This window comes from Eublepharis macularius, chromosome 2, assembly GCF_028583425.1.
Source record: "Eublepharis macularius isolate TG4126 chromosome 2, MPM_Emac_v1.0, whole genome shotgun sequence".
In the NCBI taxonomy this organism is placed as follows: domain Eukaryota; kingdom Metazoa; phylum Chordata; class Lepidosauria; order Squamata; family Eublepharidae; genus Eublepharis; species Eublepharis macularius.
Window position 1 is genome coordinate 195478515 of NC_072791.1, and position 15282 is coordinate 195493796.

At 49.0% G+C, this 15282-nt stretch overlaps 1 protein-coding gene across 7 annotated transcripts in view; it reads right to left on the minus strand.

The window, feature by feature from the left end:
- Positions 1-15282, minus strand: part of LOC129323705 (sodium channel protein type 1 subunit alpha) — a 101436-nt gene that overhangs the window by 62903 nt on the left and 23251 nt on the right. For 3 of the 7 annotated variants that reach the window (XM_054970297.1, XM_054970302.1, XM_054970298.1), the window contains exons 7-10: positions 5877-5940; positions 3480-3621; positions 3172-3378; positions 1539-1838 (exon numbers count right to left, since the gene is read on the minus strand). In XM_054970297.1, the coding sequence (XP_054826272.1) occupies positions 1539-1838; positions 3172-3378; positions 3480-3621; positions 5877-5940 (713 nt within the window). Of the gene's footprint in view, positions 1-1538; positions 1839-3161; positions 3379-3479; positions 3622-5876; positions 5941-15282 lie in introns of all 7 variants that reach the window. The other 4 variants (XM_054970304.1, XM_054970300.1, XM_054970301.1 and 1 more) reach the window with 3 other exon arrangements.

Genomic DNA, 15282 nt, shown 5'->3' on the forward strand with positions numbered 1-15282 from the left:
GAGACCACCCCCCACTCCCAATTTGTTATATTAATAGAGGCAGTTCACAGATCAACAATAATACAAACTCTTCATGCTAGGTGATTATCAGTACAATCCTAAGCAGAGTTACTACAGTCTAAATCCATTGATTTCAATAGGCCTAGACTGGAGTAACTCTGTTTAGGATTGCACTGTATAGTACCTAATGAAGGATAGCACGACTTACTCTACATACTTGCATAACAACTGTAAACAAAACACAATACTAAAGTTCAAGGAAAGGAAACATTAGCAGTTTACTAGCAGTGCAATCCTAAGCAAAGTTACATCCATCTAAATCCACTGAAGTCAATGAGCTTGAAAATAAGTAGCACTATTTAGGATTGCACTGTAGATATACAAGGTCTCCCAGGATTTGATTCCAGTGGCACCTTAAAGACCGACAAGATTTTCAGAAGATAAGCATTTGAGAGTCAAAGCTCCCTTCTTCAGATGCCAGGAAGGTCTCCCTGCTCTACCTGTGTAGAGGGATGGTGATGAGAATCTTATTTAATCAAAGACAGGTGCCAAGGGATTCTGAAGTTGTGTGTGGGCCCCCACCCTCAAACTTGCTTAGTTAAAGCACTGCTTATCCCCTCTCAATTCTTTTTGTTCATCTTGATTCTAAATATCTGTGCAACTTTATCTGCCTCTAAATCAGCAGCATGGTTCTGAGTTAACAGCAAACTATGGTTTGATTCTACATGAACAAGCCCTAAGGCAGGGGTAGGAAGCTCTGACACAAGACCATTTTCATTAGCACGTAGGACCTCAGATCTCTACCTAATAACATTAACAACATTTGATTTATATACCACCCTTCAGAACAACTTAACATCCACTCAGAGAAGTTTACAAAGTGTGTCATTATTCCCAAAACAATCACCCTGTGAGGTATGTTAGGCTGATAGAGCTCTGAGAGAGCTCTTACTGACCCAAGGTCACCCAGTTGGCTTCAAGTGGAGGAGTGGGGAATCAAACCTGGCTCTCCAGATCAGAGTCCTCCCACTCGTCTTAACCACTACACCAAACTGGCTCTCTAAGCAACCAAGGCAAGCACCTGAAGGACTGGCAGTGCTGCTGGAGAGGTGTAGGGGGAGAAACAATGGGCACTGGTATGCCTGTCATCATTTGGATCTACACAGCTGCCAGCTGGGTCACAGTTCTTTAAGGCACTACCAGTAGTGCTGGTGCTTGACTGGATTCCATTATGTCTGGACAAACCTCACCTTCACAGGTAATGCGGTGTAGTTCCTATAAAGTGAGTGTTTCAACTCTCTGGAAATGTGTGGTGTGCTTCTTTCTCATTAAAAAAATGAATTATTTATCATTCCTGATCCCTCCCTTCAGATTTGGGGGGCAGCAGATTAATTCCTGAAGCACTATGTAAAAGTGATTAACGACCCATGGTTATTTAAGCCTCATCTTATAAAGTGATAGTGCGGTGCCTGTAATATATGACCTCAGCTTTGCAACACACAGTAATGTTTCCACTTCAAAACTGTATAAAAATATACCTGGTGGGGAGAAGAGTGTTTCCGTTCGAGTGTTAGCCTATTCCCTTCAATAGAGAATCGGCAACCTTTTCTCCTGATGCTATCTTCTGATTCAGATCCATGAAACTCGTCTTCATCCTTTTCCTCTCCTCCAGATTGTTCTTTCTGTTTTCTTTTCTTCCTTCTATTTCTCCTCTCTTTAGCACTCTTTGAACTTAACTTGGATGCTTCAGAGGAACTTTCAGAGAGCCCCCCCATTCCGCCCCCTGCACTGGGATCTCTTGACTCAGCTGACGCTGTCGCTGCTGCTATTGCCGCTGCCTGCCAGAGAGCATGAATAGTTTTATTGTACAGATCTCATAGAATCAACAGCATTTTCGACTAAAATATAAGAAAGTCCATACGAAAACACCTCGAAAAATGCAATCAAATTTTTATTTTTAAATAGTAGTTCTCAGGGCTCATTTCGAGGGGGAACGCATAGGAACGCAGTTCCGGCAGTTCCCCAAAGAGGTCACATGTCAGGTGGCCCCACCCACCTGACTCTCGGCCATTTTGGGCCCATTTTGGCCTGGATTGGGGCCGAAACAGCCCGGATCGGGCCTCTGATGGGTGGTGGATCACTCTCCTGCTTAGCAGTGGCCCGATCCTGACAATTTTAGGCTGCTTTTTGGCCATTTTCAGCTACTTTTTGCCATTTTGGACCCAATTTTGGTCCTGAATGGCCAGGACTGGGTCCAAAACAGACAGGATAGGTGATGTCAGGGGGTATGGCATGCAAATCAGTTATGTTAATGACACACTTCCAGTGATGTCAAGGGGCATGAAATATGCTAATGAGTTATGCTAATGAGTTCCTCCAGCTCTTTTTCTACGAAATGACCCCTGGGTTCTATCCTTATACATATTTTTTACATTGTTTTCTATCTCTAGTTAAGCTGGAAAGCTAAATTGGGGTGGGGGAGGGGTTGGTGGATTAAAACCTCTGTTCTAGATCTTTTAACACTTTTTGTAGGTTTCTGATTAGGACAATAAGGATTTGTTAAGGTTCCATAGTTTTTTTATGGAGTAGAACATCTTAGATCAAGAACATTTTAAAATGCTTGCCCTCAAACGGATGAAACAGTTGGATCCAGCAGTGGTGTCCATAAATGAAACTGGGCTTTCTTGCCTCCCCTGACTCAATGCAGCCCCAAATGCTCCCTGAAATAGTGCTTCTGAGAGTATGGAGTCAGTCCCCTCCATCAGCAGAAACCTACTACTGAATCCAATGAAATGTGTTTCTCAACGTTTATTTCGCTTTTCACTTCATTTATACTTTGCCTTTCTCCCCAGTGTGGACCCCGTACAGCTTACAATACTCTCCCTCCCTCCATTTTATCCTCCTGACACCTGGTGAGGTATATTAGGCTGTCTGTGACTGGCCCAAGGTCACCAAATGAGCTTTCAAGGCAAAGGGGGATTTGAACCTGGGTCTTCCCAGATCATCGTCCGGTGATCTAACCACCACGCAACACTACACAATTATTCAATTCTCCCTGGAAGGATCAAAACTTGTGGGCAGCTGGTTGACATGAGACAACTTTTGATTAGGCTTCTCTAAATTGAATATGTACCTAAACTGTAATCCTATACTAAAATTACTGAAACATACCTGAGCTGCTTCCTGTTGTTTTTTCAGTTGTTCCAGCATTTGCTGAAACTCTGCTTCTTTCTGTTCTGCTTCTTCCATGGTGGCTTGATTCTGTTCATCGTACGCCATGGCAACAACAGCCAGGATCAAGTTGATCAGGTAGAAAGAGCCCAGGAAAATCACCAGAACAAAAAAGATCATGTAGGTTTTCCCAGCAGCTCGCAAGGTCTAGAGGATATAATAGATGTACTCAGGTTACTTGGTCAATTTTTCTTTTGTTTTGAGCCTAGAATATTTAAGATTTCATTACCCTAGTTATTCTCTCTCACCAGCTGATAAAGATTTTCCCAGAAGTCCTGAGTCATCAATCGAAAGAGAGACAAGAATGCCCAGCTAAAGCTGTCAAAGCTTGTGTAGCCATAGTTGGGGTTTCTACCAGCTTTTATACACACATAGCCTTCTGGACACTGACTAAAAAGAGACAAAAACATAGATTAGGTTACAAAATACTTTGTTCAACCACTTTTCCCCTTTGGTTCCCACTTGTCCCATCTTCACCCCATGCTCATCTTTGTAACCATATCAGGCAATAAGCTGTGATTTTGTAATCCAATCCACACTTGTAGCTCAGTCCTGTTTGTGCCTTTTCTTGGATCTGCATTGTCAGTCAGGATTGATGTAATGGATGCTGATATCACAAAGGTGCAGCCATTTTCCTGAGACTGGGAAATCCATTCCTATTCTTCTATAAAGTGTCTTGGATCCTGCTGAAAATTACTGCTGACAGAAAGATTTCCATCAATAGAGCATGGTTTTCTTGCCTCTCTCTCCTTCTGCAGCCTCCCAAAACGCTTCCTCTGGGGGATGGTGGGTCCCCAGGAACATCATGAGGGGAGAGTTGGAGGTCAGCAGCAAGAGGGTGGTAGAAATGAGTGAAAACTGCTCCCCTTTCTGTCAGCAAAAATGTTAGGTGGAATCCAACCCAGTTTCTAGAAGGAAAGGGGTTTTTAGAAGGGGCATTATCCAGGTTACAGGCTCTAGATATGCAAACTACTGCCTGTTCACCTTTCAGGTAGTTACTTTTCTTGCCCTTGGTTTCTGTGGAGAAAGGGTATAGACTTACTCACAGAAATAGGGGACATTATTACAGATTCTCAGTTCTTAAACTGAGGGTTGGGATCAAAAGTGTGTTGCTAATCCAGGATGAGCTGGGGTAAATTTGGGTGTGCCTCTGCATAATGCGCAAAAGGACTATGAAATACATCCTGTGGCTCAATAATACTATATGGCCATTTCCACACACGTTGAATAATGCACTTTCAATGCACTTTCACAATCCTTTAAAAGTGGATTTTTTGTTCCACACATGGAAAATCAGTTTCAAATGTTCACTAAAGAGTATTGAAAGTGGATTATCCAACGTGTGTGGAAGCAGCCTATGTTTATAGATAGTAAGCAAGAAAAATAAAATGTAAATGTGGTCAGTGTTCAGTTATGTGGTTGATGGTGAGGAAGGAAAATATCACATGAAGTCACTTTGCAAGTGGGTCCTGAAAGTTGGCATTTAAGTAACAAGTCCCCAAAATACAGTAAATTTAGAAGTGGGTCACAGTTCAGCAACATTGAGAATCATTGTTATAACATTACAAAGTTACACTGTTATAACCACAGAACGTTTTTGCATTTCAAATGGTGATTCAAAGACAAGACATGCTGCGTGGTCACCGGAATGGTGCTCTCTTTAAATTTTATTATGGATAGCACTTTATGGAAGATCTATTTTTGATTTTTCCTAATTCTGAGAAAAAGCATTATGTATTAAAATCTTTAATACATTTTGTATTAAAGCTATTCTGGTGGCATTGTTACTCTCAAACTGCTCAGAACTACTTATCTGACCCTATAAAGGGCTAATCCAGAGGACAAATAATCATCTCTGTGGCTACAATTAAAGCATCATTCTACGGGATGGATCTAGTCTTTTTTCTTTTTTGCAAAAATATTTTTTGGAAAATCTTAGGGCAGTAGCTCAAAAAGGTTGGGCTACAAATCTGCACATTAATAAACAAGAGACAGCCAGAGCCCTAAAAGACTAATAAGACATTATCCCAGCACAAGCATTTTGTAGACTAGGGCCTACTTCATCACATGAACTGGGCTTTAATCCACAAAAATGTCTGCTGGAACAAAATCATGTTAGTCTTTATAGCGCCACCAGACCACTGCTTATTTGTGGGGCAAAAGACTAACACAACCACCCCTATGAAATCCGCTCTTCTTCACATATGATGGTTATTTGATTATTTAACCTGGATCATGTGTCTCTTACACTATAATCAGGGCTTTTTTCTGGGAAAAGAGGTGGTGGAACTCAGTGGTTTGCCCTCGGAGAAAATGGTCACATGGCTGGTGGCCCCGCCCCCTGATCTCCAGACAGAGGGGAGCTGAGATTGCCCTCCGCGCCAGGGCAATCTAAACTCCCCTCTGTCTGGAGATCAGGGGGCGGGACCACCAGCCATGTGACCATTTTCAAGAGGTTCCGGAACTCCGTTCCACCGCGTTCCTGCTGAAAAAAGCCCTGTAATCCTGAGCAGAATTACACCTTTTTAAATGTATAGACTCAGAACACTGTAGCTCACTTTAGTGCAAGTTATGCCGAGCATGAAACATAAATGTACAAAAATGTGTGTGTGTGTGTGTGTTTTAAGTTTAAATAATGTTCTTACCCTGCATCTGAACTATTTCCACAAAGCAAAGCATCATTTTGTCCATCCAAAAAATAAAAATTATCTGTGTGGAAAAAAGATTTTGAAAGCATTAGAAGAAAATAATTGGATGAAAATAATGCAGAAATATTGAATGCTGACCAAGCCTGTTCCTACCATGCATTCATCAACAGTTCTAACGCACAAAGCATCCATTATTTCACACTATCAACATGTAGATAATAGGTAATATGATAATTTTATTAGCTCTGCTTCTGTTGGAGAAAGAGAATATAAGCCTCTTACATTCGGAAATTTGAGCTGTGTAATTGATTCATACGATTTAGGAGTTTTAAAAATATTTCTTAGATTAACAGGTTTACTTGGCTAGTGAGCTGCATAGTTTGCAATTTGATTCATATAATATATCTTCAACTTAATTAAAGGTTTGCAATCGTATGCAACTTTATTCCAGTCTATTGAAAGCAATGGTCAAAGGCTGTGGTTTAGGAAGGGAAAGAAGAATACTGCAAATAAGTGACTGGCTATGTAGATGGTGTCATCAGGAAAGGTTTGGTTTTTTGGGCCATAGCTTTCACTTTCAAGATGAAACTCTTCTATTGAGACTGTTTTGTACCCCACGAGGATAGGAAAAAATGTGTTTGGTAAGAGCCTTGCAAACCTGATAAGGAGCGCTTTAAATTAAATCCTATAGAGGAGAGAGACAAAAATTCAAAGCCTATAACTGGAGATGAGAACACTAAAGATTTGCGGGGAGTAGCATATATGCAAGGAAACATTAATTCGAAGGTAAGTACAGAAATGAAAACCCTGGGGCATATAACTCATGGATTCCAATATCTCTGCACTAATGCGCAGATTATAGGAAATAAACAGGAGGAACTTGAATTCTTAATATAGGAAGGGGACTATGAAATAATAGGCATTACTGAAATTTGGTGGAATGACTCTCACAATTGGAATACTAGGATTGAGGGATACATCTTGTTTAAAAGGGATAGACAAATAAGGAAGGGGGGAGGAGTAGCATTATGTATCAAGGAGGTATATACTTGTGAGGAAATACATGTATCTGAGCATGGAAATTCAGTTGAGAGTCTCTGGGTAAAAATAAAAGGTAAGAAATAATAATGATATTATGGTGCAGCTCTGCTATAGACCACCAAGCCAGGCAGTGGGCTTGGATGAGACACGCCTAAAACAAATTACTAAGTTCTCAAAGAGACAGGATACAGTGGTCATGGGAGATTTCAATTCCCCGGATATCTGTTGGAAGTCTACCTTTGCTAAAAATGAAAGGTCAAATAAATTCCTGACTTGTCTTGCTGACAACTTCATTTTTCGAAAGTGGAGTGGGAAAGAAGGGGATCTGCTATCTTGGACTGGATTCTCACAACCGGGAAGTACTGGTTGATGAGGTGAAAGTAGTGGGGGCACCCTGGGTAGTAGTGACCATGTAATTTTGGAATTTACAGTCTTGGGGAAGGGAAAAGCTGTATGTAGTCAGACATATAGGTTGGACTTCAGGAAAGCAAATTTTATCAAACTTAAAGTTATGCTCAGTAGAATCCCATGGTCAGAAATACTTAAGGAGAAGGTAGTTCAAGAGGGGTGGGAATTTTTTAAAGGCACAATCACAAACAATTCCTATGAGAAGGAAAAATGGGATGAGCTAAAGAAGCCAAGGTGACTCCACAAACAGCTTTCTAAAGAGTTGAGAAATAAAAAAGACTCATTTAGGAAATGGAAGGAGAGCTTTATAACCAAGGAGGAATATAAACAAATAATTGGCAGTTGTACTGGATGTCCCCTGCCACTTCTCAGTTATTTCCCACAATTTAGCCATAATTTACCTTTTCTCTTTCAGAAAAAAATGAATAAATACAAGCCCAAGTGATTTTTTCTTTCTTTCCTAAACTGGGCATATTCAAGAATGATGTTGCTTAAAAATTACCAACTTATTAAAATAAGATATTATTGTCACTGAAGAGTAACCATCATAAACTCTAGCATGCCAGATGCAACTGAGACCCACCCCCCCTTTCCTTTTGAGGCTGGGTGATTCATTCAAATCAGTGTGCTGTATTTATTTATGATGCACAGGCTGTGTCATTCTGTCCTTTTGTCTCCTCTGTAGCTGTAAGCATACCAAAAATTGATACAATTTGTGCTAAGAAGTATTCTGGTACAAGAATGGCAAAGCATTTATATCTGGTTTGTTCACTTGATCAGTTGGCTTGCTGATGATGACTGAAGACAGAAATAGGAAGAAGAGGATAGTACACATGGTACAAACACCTTGTATGAAAATTGTGGTGTGCCAAACAGATCTCTGATCAAAATGGATTCCTAGGCTATTGTCAGGGCTTGCCGTGGCTGCCGCTGGGCGTGGCACTGGGCGGTCTGCTCCTGATGTCACAGGGGGGCCAGGGACTCTGCAGGACCCTGCTCTGTGGAAGGAGGGGCGGTATACCTCACCCAGACTCCCTCTCAGTCCACTCGCTGGCCTGCTCAACCTGGCCTGCTTACCCTCTGCGTCCTCCTTCATCTCCTCCTTCCAGAACTCTCCTCCAAGCCTCCACCCTTGCATTCTACTGCTCTCACTCCACATCATCACTCCTCACTCACACCCACCACCCCAGAGCTCTTCCCAGCCACCCTTTATAGGGTTTCCTCTCTCTGCCCCGCCCTCCTTCTAGGCTTGTTCCTTCTCCTGACCGGGCCCAGCTGTGCGTCCCTCCAGGTGTTTCCCCCCAACCACTAATCCCTCCTGGGCTCCTTTGCTTTGCTGGTAGGGTGGGGTTGAGTGCAAGCCATCCCCAGCTGAGGGCTCCTTGGCCTTGCTCACGAGGAGCTGCCCCAGCCAGCCTCTGTGCTATTGAGCTTGCCTGGCCTTGCTCACGAGGAGCTGCCCCAGCCAGCCTCCGTGCTATTGGGCTTGCCTGGCCTTGCTCATGAGGTGCTGCCTTAGCCAGCTTCTGCGCTGCCAGCTCAGCAATGCTGGGCGGGGCTACCCATCTCCTCCCCCAGAATGCCTGTGGCAGCCCCCCCTGGAGAGGCTTGGCTTCTAGCAACTCCTGAGCCAGGCTGCTGTCTTCTAGCCATGGTGTGGCTCTGGGCTGTAGAGGCTGCTTCCTCTCCCTGCCAGGTAAGGGCTCTGCTTGGGTTGCTGCTGCTGCTGCTGCTGCTGGTCCCACATTCCCCCTGCTGTGGCCCTTTCCCTCTGGCCTGCTTAGCCCCCTTTCTTCCCCCTGGAAGGTGGGACTGGCTGGTCTCTCCTTGCCCCCTCCACCCCTCTGAGGTTCTGGCCCTTTACCCCTTCCCCCTGGAGTAGGTAGGTTCTGGCCCTGGTTGCCAGCTTGGGGGGGTGGGGTTGCTGCCACCCTTTTGTCCCCTGCTGTTCCCTCTTGTCAAGTCTGGGGGCTGGGGCTCAGACCCCGGACACACCCCCCCTCTTAGCCTGGACGTTGGCTCGGAGGGGCCCGGCTCGAAGAGGCGGGACATGAAATCCGCATCCAGGTGGTTGGCCCCCCGGCGGTACACTACGGAGAATTGGAATGGCAGAAGGGAAAGGTACCACCGCAGGATGCGGGGGTTGTGCTCCTTCATCCTGTGCATCCACTGGAGTGGCGCGTGATCCGTCATTAGCGTGAACGGGTTGTTGGCTAGGTAATACCGTAGTGCTCCTATGGCCCATTTGATGGCGAGGGCTTCCCGTTCTACGGTGGCATACTTCTGCTCCGCGGGCTGGAGCTTGCGGCTTATGAACAGGATGGGTACCTTTATTCCTTCTTGCTCCTGCATTAGGACTGCCCCAAGGCCTGAGGCCGACGCATCGGTTGCCAATATGAAAGGCCGCTCAAAGTCCGGGTTCCACAGCTTTGTTGTGTCGGACAGGGCGGTGCGCAGGTCAGTGAAGGCAGCCACCTGTTCCGGGGTCCAGCTGAGACGATTGGGGCTGCCCTTCTTCAGACAGTCAGTCAGGGGGGCTGAGCGGGCCGCAAAATGTGGGATGAAGCGCCCATAATACCCCATGAGCCCCAGAAACCGCCTGAGCTGCCGCTTGGTTTGTGGTTGGGGCACGTCTGCGATGGAGGCCACCTTTTCAGGTGGTGGCCGGACCTGCCCTCCCCCTATCACAAAGCCCAGGTACCTGAGTTCCTGGAACCCCAAGTGGCTTTTCTTGGGATTGGCCTTCAGACCCGCTTTCTGTAGTGCCTTGAGGACCCTTTCCAGGTGCCGTAGGTGGGTGGGCCAGTCAGGGCTGAAGATGACAATGTCATCGATATAGGCCATCGCGAAGTCCCGACAGTCCCCCAGGACTTGGTCCACCAACCGCTGGAAGGTAGCTGCCGCCCCGTGGAGGCCGAAGGGCATGCGGCGGAACTGGAAGAGGCCCCGGGGGGTGGCAAAGGCGGTTTTCTCCCTATCCTCAGGGCACACTGGTACCTGCCAATACCCCTTCGTCAGGTCGAGGGCCGACAGGTACCGGGCTGGCCCCAGCTGCCCGACCAGGACGTCCGCCCTGGGCATGGGGTAGGCATCGAACTTGGCCACTTTGTTCAGTTCCCGGTAGTCGATGCAGAAGCGGGTCGTCCCATCCGGCTTCGGCACCAACACTATAGGGCTGCGCCACTCACTCTGGGAGGGTTCAATGACCCCCATGCGCAGCATCTCCTCCGTCTCCTGGTTCACTGCCTCCCACTGCTTCCGGGGAATGGGGCGCCAGGTCGACCGGGCAGACTGCCCCGGCTGGGTTGGGATGGCATGGTGCACTAATTTTGTAACCCCGGGGCGTCTTGAAAAGACCCCGGGCACTCGCTTCCACAGGTCCTGCAGCTGGGCCTTTTGGGCAGGGTCGAGCTGAGGGTCCACCTGTGGTTCCTCGAACTCTGGGGCCTCGGCAGTCCATGGCAGCTCACTGTCAGGAAGCTCCAGGGGGTCCTCAGCCAGCCGGCACTCCTGGCTGTCCCGCTCATACCACTTCTTCAGCAGGTTCACGTGGAGCGTCTTCCTCTGACGTCGACGAGGCCCACACTGGACCTCATAGGTTGTGGGCCCTAATACTTTTGTCACCACATAGGGGCCTCGCCAGGGGTCCCCCTCCTCCCTGGGGAAAACTGTGCGGTGGACGAGGACCTTCTCCCCTAGCTGGAAGGTTCTCTGTCGCGTACCCCGGTCGTACGCAGCCTTCTGTTGTGTCTGGGCATGGGCCAGCTGTTGGCCTGCTTCCGCTTGAAACTGCTGCACCCGCTCGCGGAGTTGGCTCACATACTCCTGGACTGGGGGAGCTGGGGGGCTGGCTTGGGGACCCCATTGCTCCACCAGGCGGGAGAGCATTCCCCGTGGCTTCCGCCCGTACAGCAGTTCAAATGGGCTAAAGCCAGTGGAGGCCTGGGGGGTCTCTCGGAGGGCAAACATCAGGGGATCGATATACAGGTCCCACTGGTGAGGTTTGTCATGCGTCATCTTTTTCAGGGCCTCCTTAACCGTCTGATTCAGGCGCTCTGCCAATCCATCTGTTTGGGGGTGGTAGGCAGAGGTGAACACCTGCCGGATCCCCAAGTTCTGACAGAGCTGACGCATGGCCTTTGCTCGGAAGGGCCCTCCCCGGTCAGTCAAGATTTCGCTGGGCAGCCCCACCATCGCGAACAGCTTGGACAGCGCCCGGACCACCCCCGGGGTCTGCATAGTTTTTAAAGGAATGACCTCTGGGAAACGTGTGGCATAGTCCACGATCACCAGGGCAAAACGGTATCCCCGGGGTGTGCGCAGCAGTGGGCCGATGAAGTCCATCGCTATCCGCTGGAAGGGCACCCCCATCACTGGCAGCGGGGAAAGAGGGGCCTTTGGCGGGCGTCTCACTGCCACCCTCTGGCAGGTGGGGCAGGAGCGGCAGTGTGCCTTCACGTCTGCGTTCACTGAGGGCCAGAAGAAACGCTCGAGGATCTTCCTCAGGGTCTTGTGGTGCCCCAGATGCCCGGCCCATGCATGCTCATGGGCCGTGCGGAGGACTTCGGCCCGGTAGGCTGCTGGCACCAATAGCTGGCGGACCTCTCCCTGGCCATTTGGGGCGCGAGCTATGCGAACCCAAACCCCTCCTTGCTTCTCGATGCGAGGGAGCCGTTGGGCCCTCCGCTCATCCCGCACCTGCTCCTCCTCCCGAGGTGCTGTCTCTCATAAGTGCTGCAAGGACTCATCTGCCCCTTGGGCATCGCGGAATGGGCGGTCTGCCGGGGGTCCAGCTGGGTCTTCAGCCCGTGGTTCTGCCCCTGGTCTGACAGAGGGACCCTCGTCTGGGTCGGCGGCCTCCTCCACTTGCAGAACTGGGGCGACTCGTGGGCCTGCCAACCCCCCTGCTGCCTCTCTGAGCAGCCTATAGAACTCCGGGGCATCTCTTCCCAGCAGCATTGGGTGGGGTAAGTGGGCTACCTTGACGACCTCTATGCGACGGATCGCCCCCAGGTATTCCACCATCACCCAGACCGCAGGATACGGCAGGGTGCGGCCCATCACATCCGTCACCGGGATCCAGCGGTGCACTGGGGTGGCAGCTGGGACGAGTTGGGTGTGGATCGCCGAGACTGCACTCCCTGAGTCCAACAGGGCCTGCAGGCTCTGCCGGCCTATCCTCACGGTGGCGCACAGACTCTGTACCCTCTTGCCAGCTGGCGGGTTAATTTCCCAAGCCAACGCACATACCACAGGCGAGGAGGCTGTGGGGGCGCAGGCTTGCGTCCGCTGCTCTACGGCTTGCATTAGCTCTGCCTGAGCTGTTTGGAAGGCCGCCTCCAGCTTCCCCCGTATCCTGTCCAAGCGTTCCTCCAGCCACAGTCTGAGGTCTGCTGGGGCGGCGGCGGCGGGATACATCCCTTCGACTGGCGCCTGCGTCGGAATGACTTTCCCCGTACGGGCCACCAACTTGTCAGGGCTTGCCGTGGCTGCCGCTGGGCGTGGCACTGGGCGGTCTGCTCCTGATGTCACAGGGGGGCCAGGGACTCTGCAGGACCCTGCTCTGTGGAAGGAGGGGCGGTATACCTCACCCAGACTCCCTCTCAGTCCACTCGCTGGCCTGCTCAACCTGGCCTGCTTACCCTCTGCGTCCTCCTTCATCTCCTCCTTCCAGAACTCTCCTCCAAGCCTCCACCCTTGCATTCTACTGCTCTCACTCCACATCATCACTCCTCACTCACACCCACCACCCCAGAGCTCTTCCCAGCCACCCTTTATAGGGTTTCCTCTCTCTGCCCCGCCCTCCTTCTAGGCTTGTTCCTTCTCCTGACCGGGCCCAGCTGTGCGTCCCTCCAGGTGTTTCCCCCCAACCACTAATCCCTCCTGGGCTCCTTTGCTTTGCTGGTAGGGTGGGGTTGAGTGCAAGCCATCCCCAGCTGAGGGCTCCTTGGCCTTGCTCACGAGGAGCTGCCCCAGCCAGCCTCTGTGCTATTGAGCTTGCCTGGCCTTGCTCACGAGGAGCTGCCCCAGCCAGCCTCCGTGCTATTGGGCTTGCCTGGCCTTGCTCATGAGGTGCTGCCTTAGCCAGCTTCTGCGCTGCCAGCTCAGCAATGCTGGGCGGGGCTACCCATCTCCTCCCCCAGAATGCCTGTGGCAGCCCCCCCTGGAGAGGCTTGGCTTCTAGCAACTCCTGAGCCAGGCTGCTGTCTTCTAGCCATGGTGTGGCTCTGGGCTGTAGAGGCTGCTCCCTCTCCCTGCCAGGTAAGGGCTCTGCTTGGGTTGCTGCTGCTGCTGCTGCTGCTGGTCCCACATTCCCCCTGCTGTGGCCCTTTCCCTCTGGCCTGCTTAGCCCCCTTTCTTCCACCTGGAAGGTGGGACTGGCTGGTCTCTCCTTGCCCCCTCCACCCCTCTGAGGTTCTGGCCTTTTACCCCTTCCCCCTGGAGTAGGTAGGTTCTGGCCCTGGTTGCCAGCTTGGGGGGTGGGGTTGCTGCCACCCTTTTGTCCCCTGCTGTTCCCTCTTGTCAAGTCTGGGGGCTGGGGCTCAGACCCCGGACAGCTATCATTAGCTAAGTGCTGATGTATGGGTAGTTGAATTAGGTTTAACACGTTCAGCCAATTCCCAGCATTTGGTCAACTTTTGAGATCGGCTCAACTAACCTCTCCTCTTCAAATATCATGTTCATTTATTTTATTTTTATTTATTTACAAAATGTATACCCTACCTTTCTGCCCTCATTTAGGAGACCGAAGGGGTTAACAGGTTAAAAACATACATAATAAAAACACATTTTTAAAAAGCATTAAAACAAAACAAAAACACAACATTAAAACCAAGTTAAAATACACATACAATAGAATACACAATTAAAACCAGGGCATGAAGGAAGCATCACTGAAGGAACACCAGGCATAACAAAAAAGTTTTCACCACTAGTGGAAGATGGCAACAGAAGGGGGACAGGTAAGTCTCTCTCTGGAGAATTCCAGAGTTTCAGTACTATGACCATGAAGGCCCTCTCCTGAGTTGCCACCCATCTAATCTCAGAAGGTGGAGGCTCCTGAATCAGGGCCTTGGATTATGACCATAGAGTTGGGGTAGGTTCATAAAGAAATAGGTGGTCCTTCAGGTATGCTACTCTCAAACCATATATGGCTTTTATGGCCAACACCAGCATCTTGAGTTGTGTGAAACTGATTGGAGGCCAGTGGAGTGATATGATCCCTATGACCCACTCCAGTCAACATCCTAGCTGCAGCATTCTGCACCAATTGAAGTTAGTACCCTGGTGGTCACAGTTAACCTCTTCCCCCTTTGGCAACCAAATCCTGAATGGTTGTCCCACTTGATGGAAAATCAGGGAGGAAAAGAACAGGTAGTATTGGTAGGAGGGAAAAGGAAAATGAGAGAGATGGGATGGGTACAGTTGGACATCTAGCATCCTGCATTTGCTTGTATGCAGGTATGTGTATGTGGGTAGAGGAGGAAAGCAATGGCTGCCCTTATTTTGCACCACCTTCTTCACCCACAGAATGTGCATGTCCAGTTTTGCAAGGAGGGGGGAAGAGATTGGATAAAAGTGTCCTTTAGAGGCAGTGGGTGCAGGTCCATCTCTCTACCCTTCTACTCCATTGTGAATTACTGAGTGTTCCTACTTGAACACATGAAGTGTGACCTCAACAGACCAGTGGTTTATCAAGGTCAGTCTTGTCAACTTTGACTGGCACTATCTCTCCAGACACTTAAGGCAAGGTCTTGCACATCACCTGCTATCTGATCTGTGTAACTGCAAATGCTGGGGATTGAACCAGGGACCTTCTGCCTGCCAACTAGACGCTCTACCATTGAGCCATGCCCCTTTACTTATGATATGTTGATTTTTCCACCCTAATAAATCCACATGGATGACCACGGAACCAAAGAGTGGTGGTTAGTGAGGGCAAGTCTTGACTAGA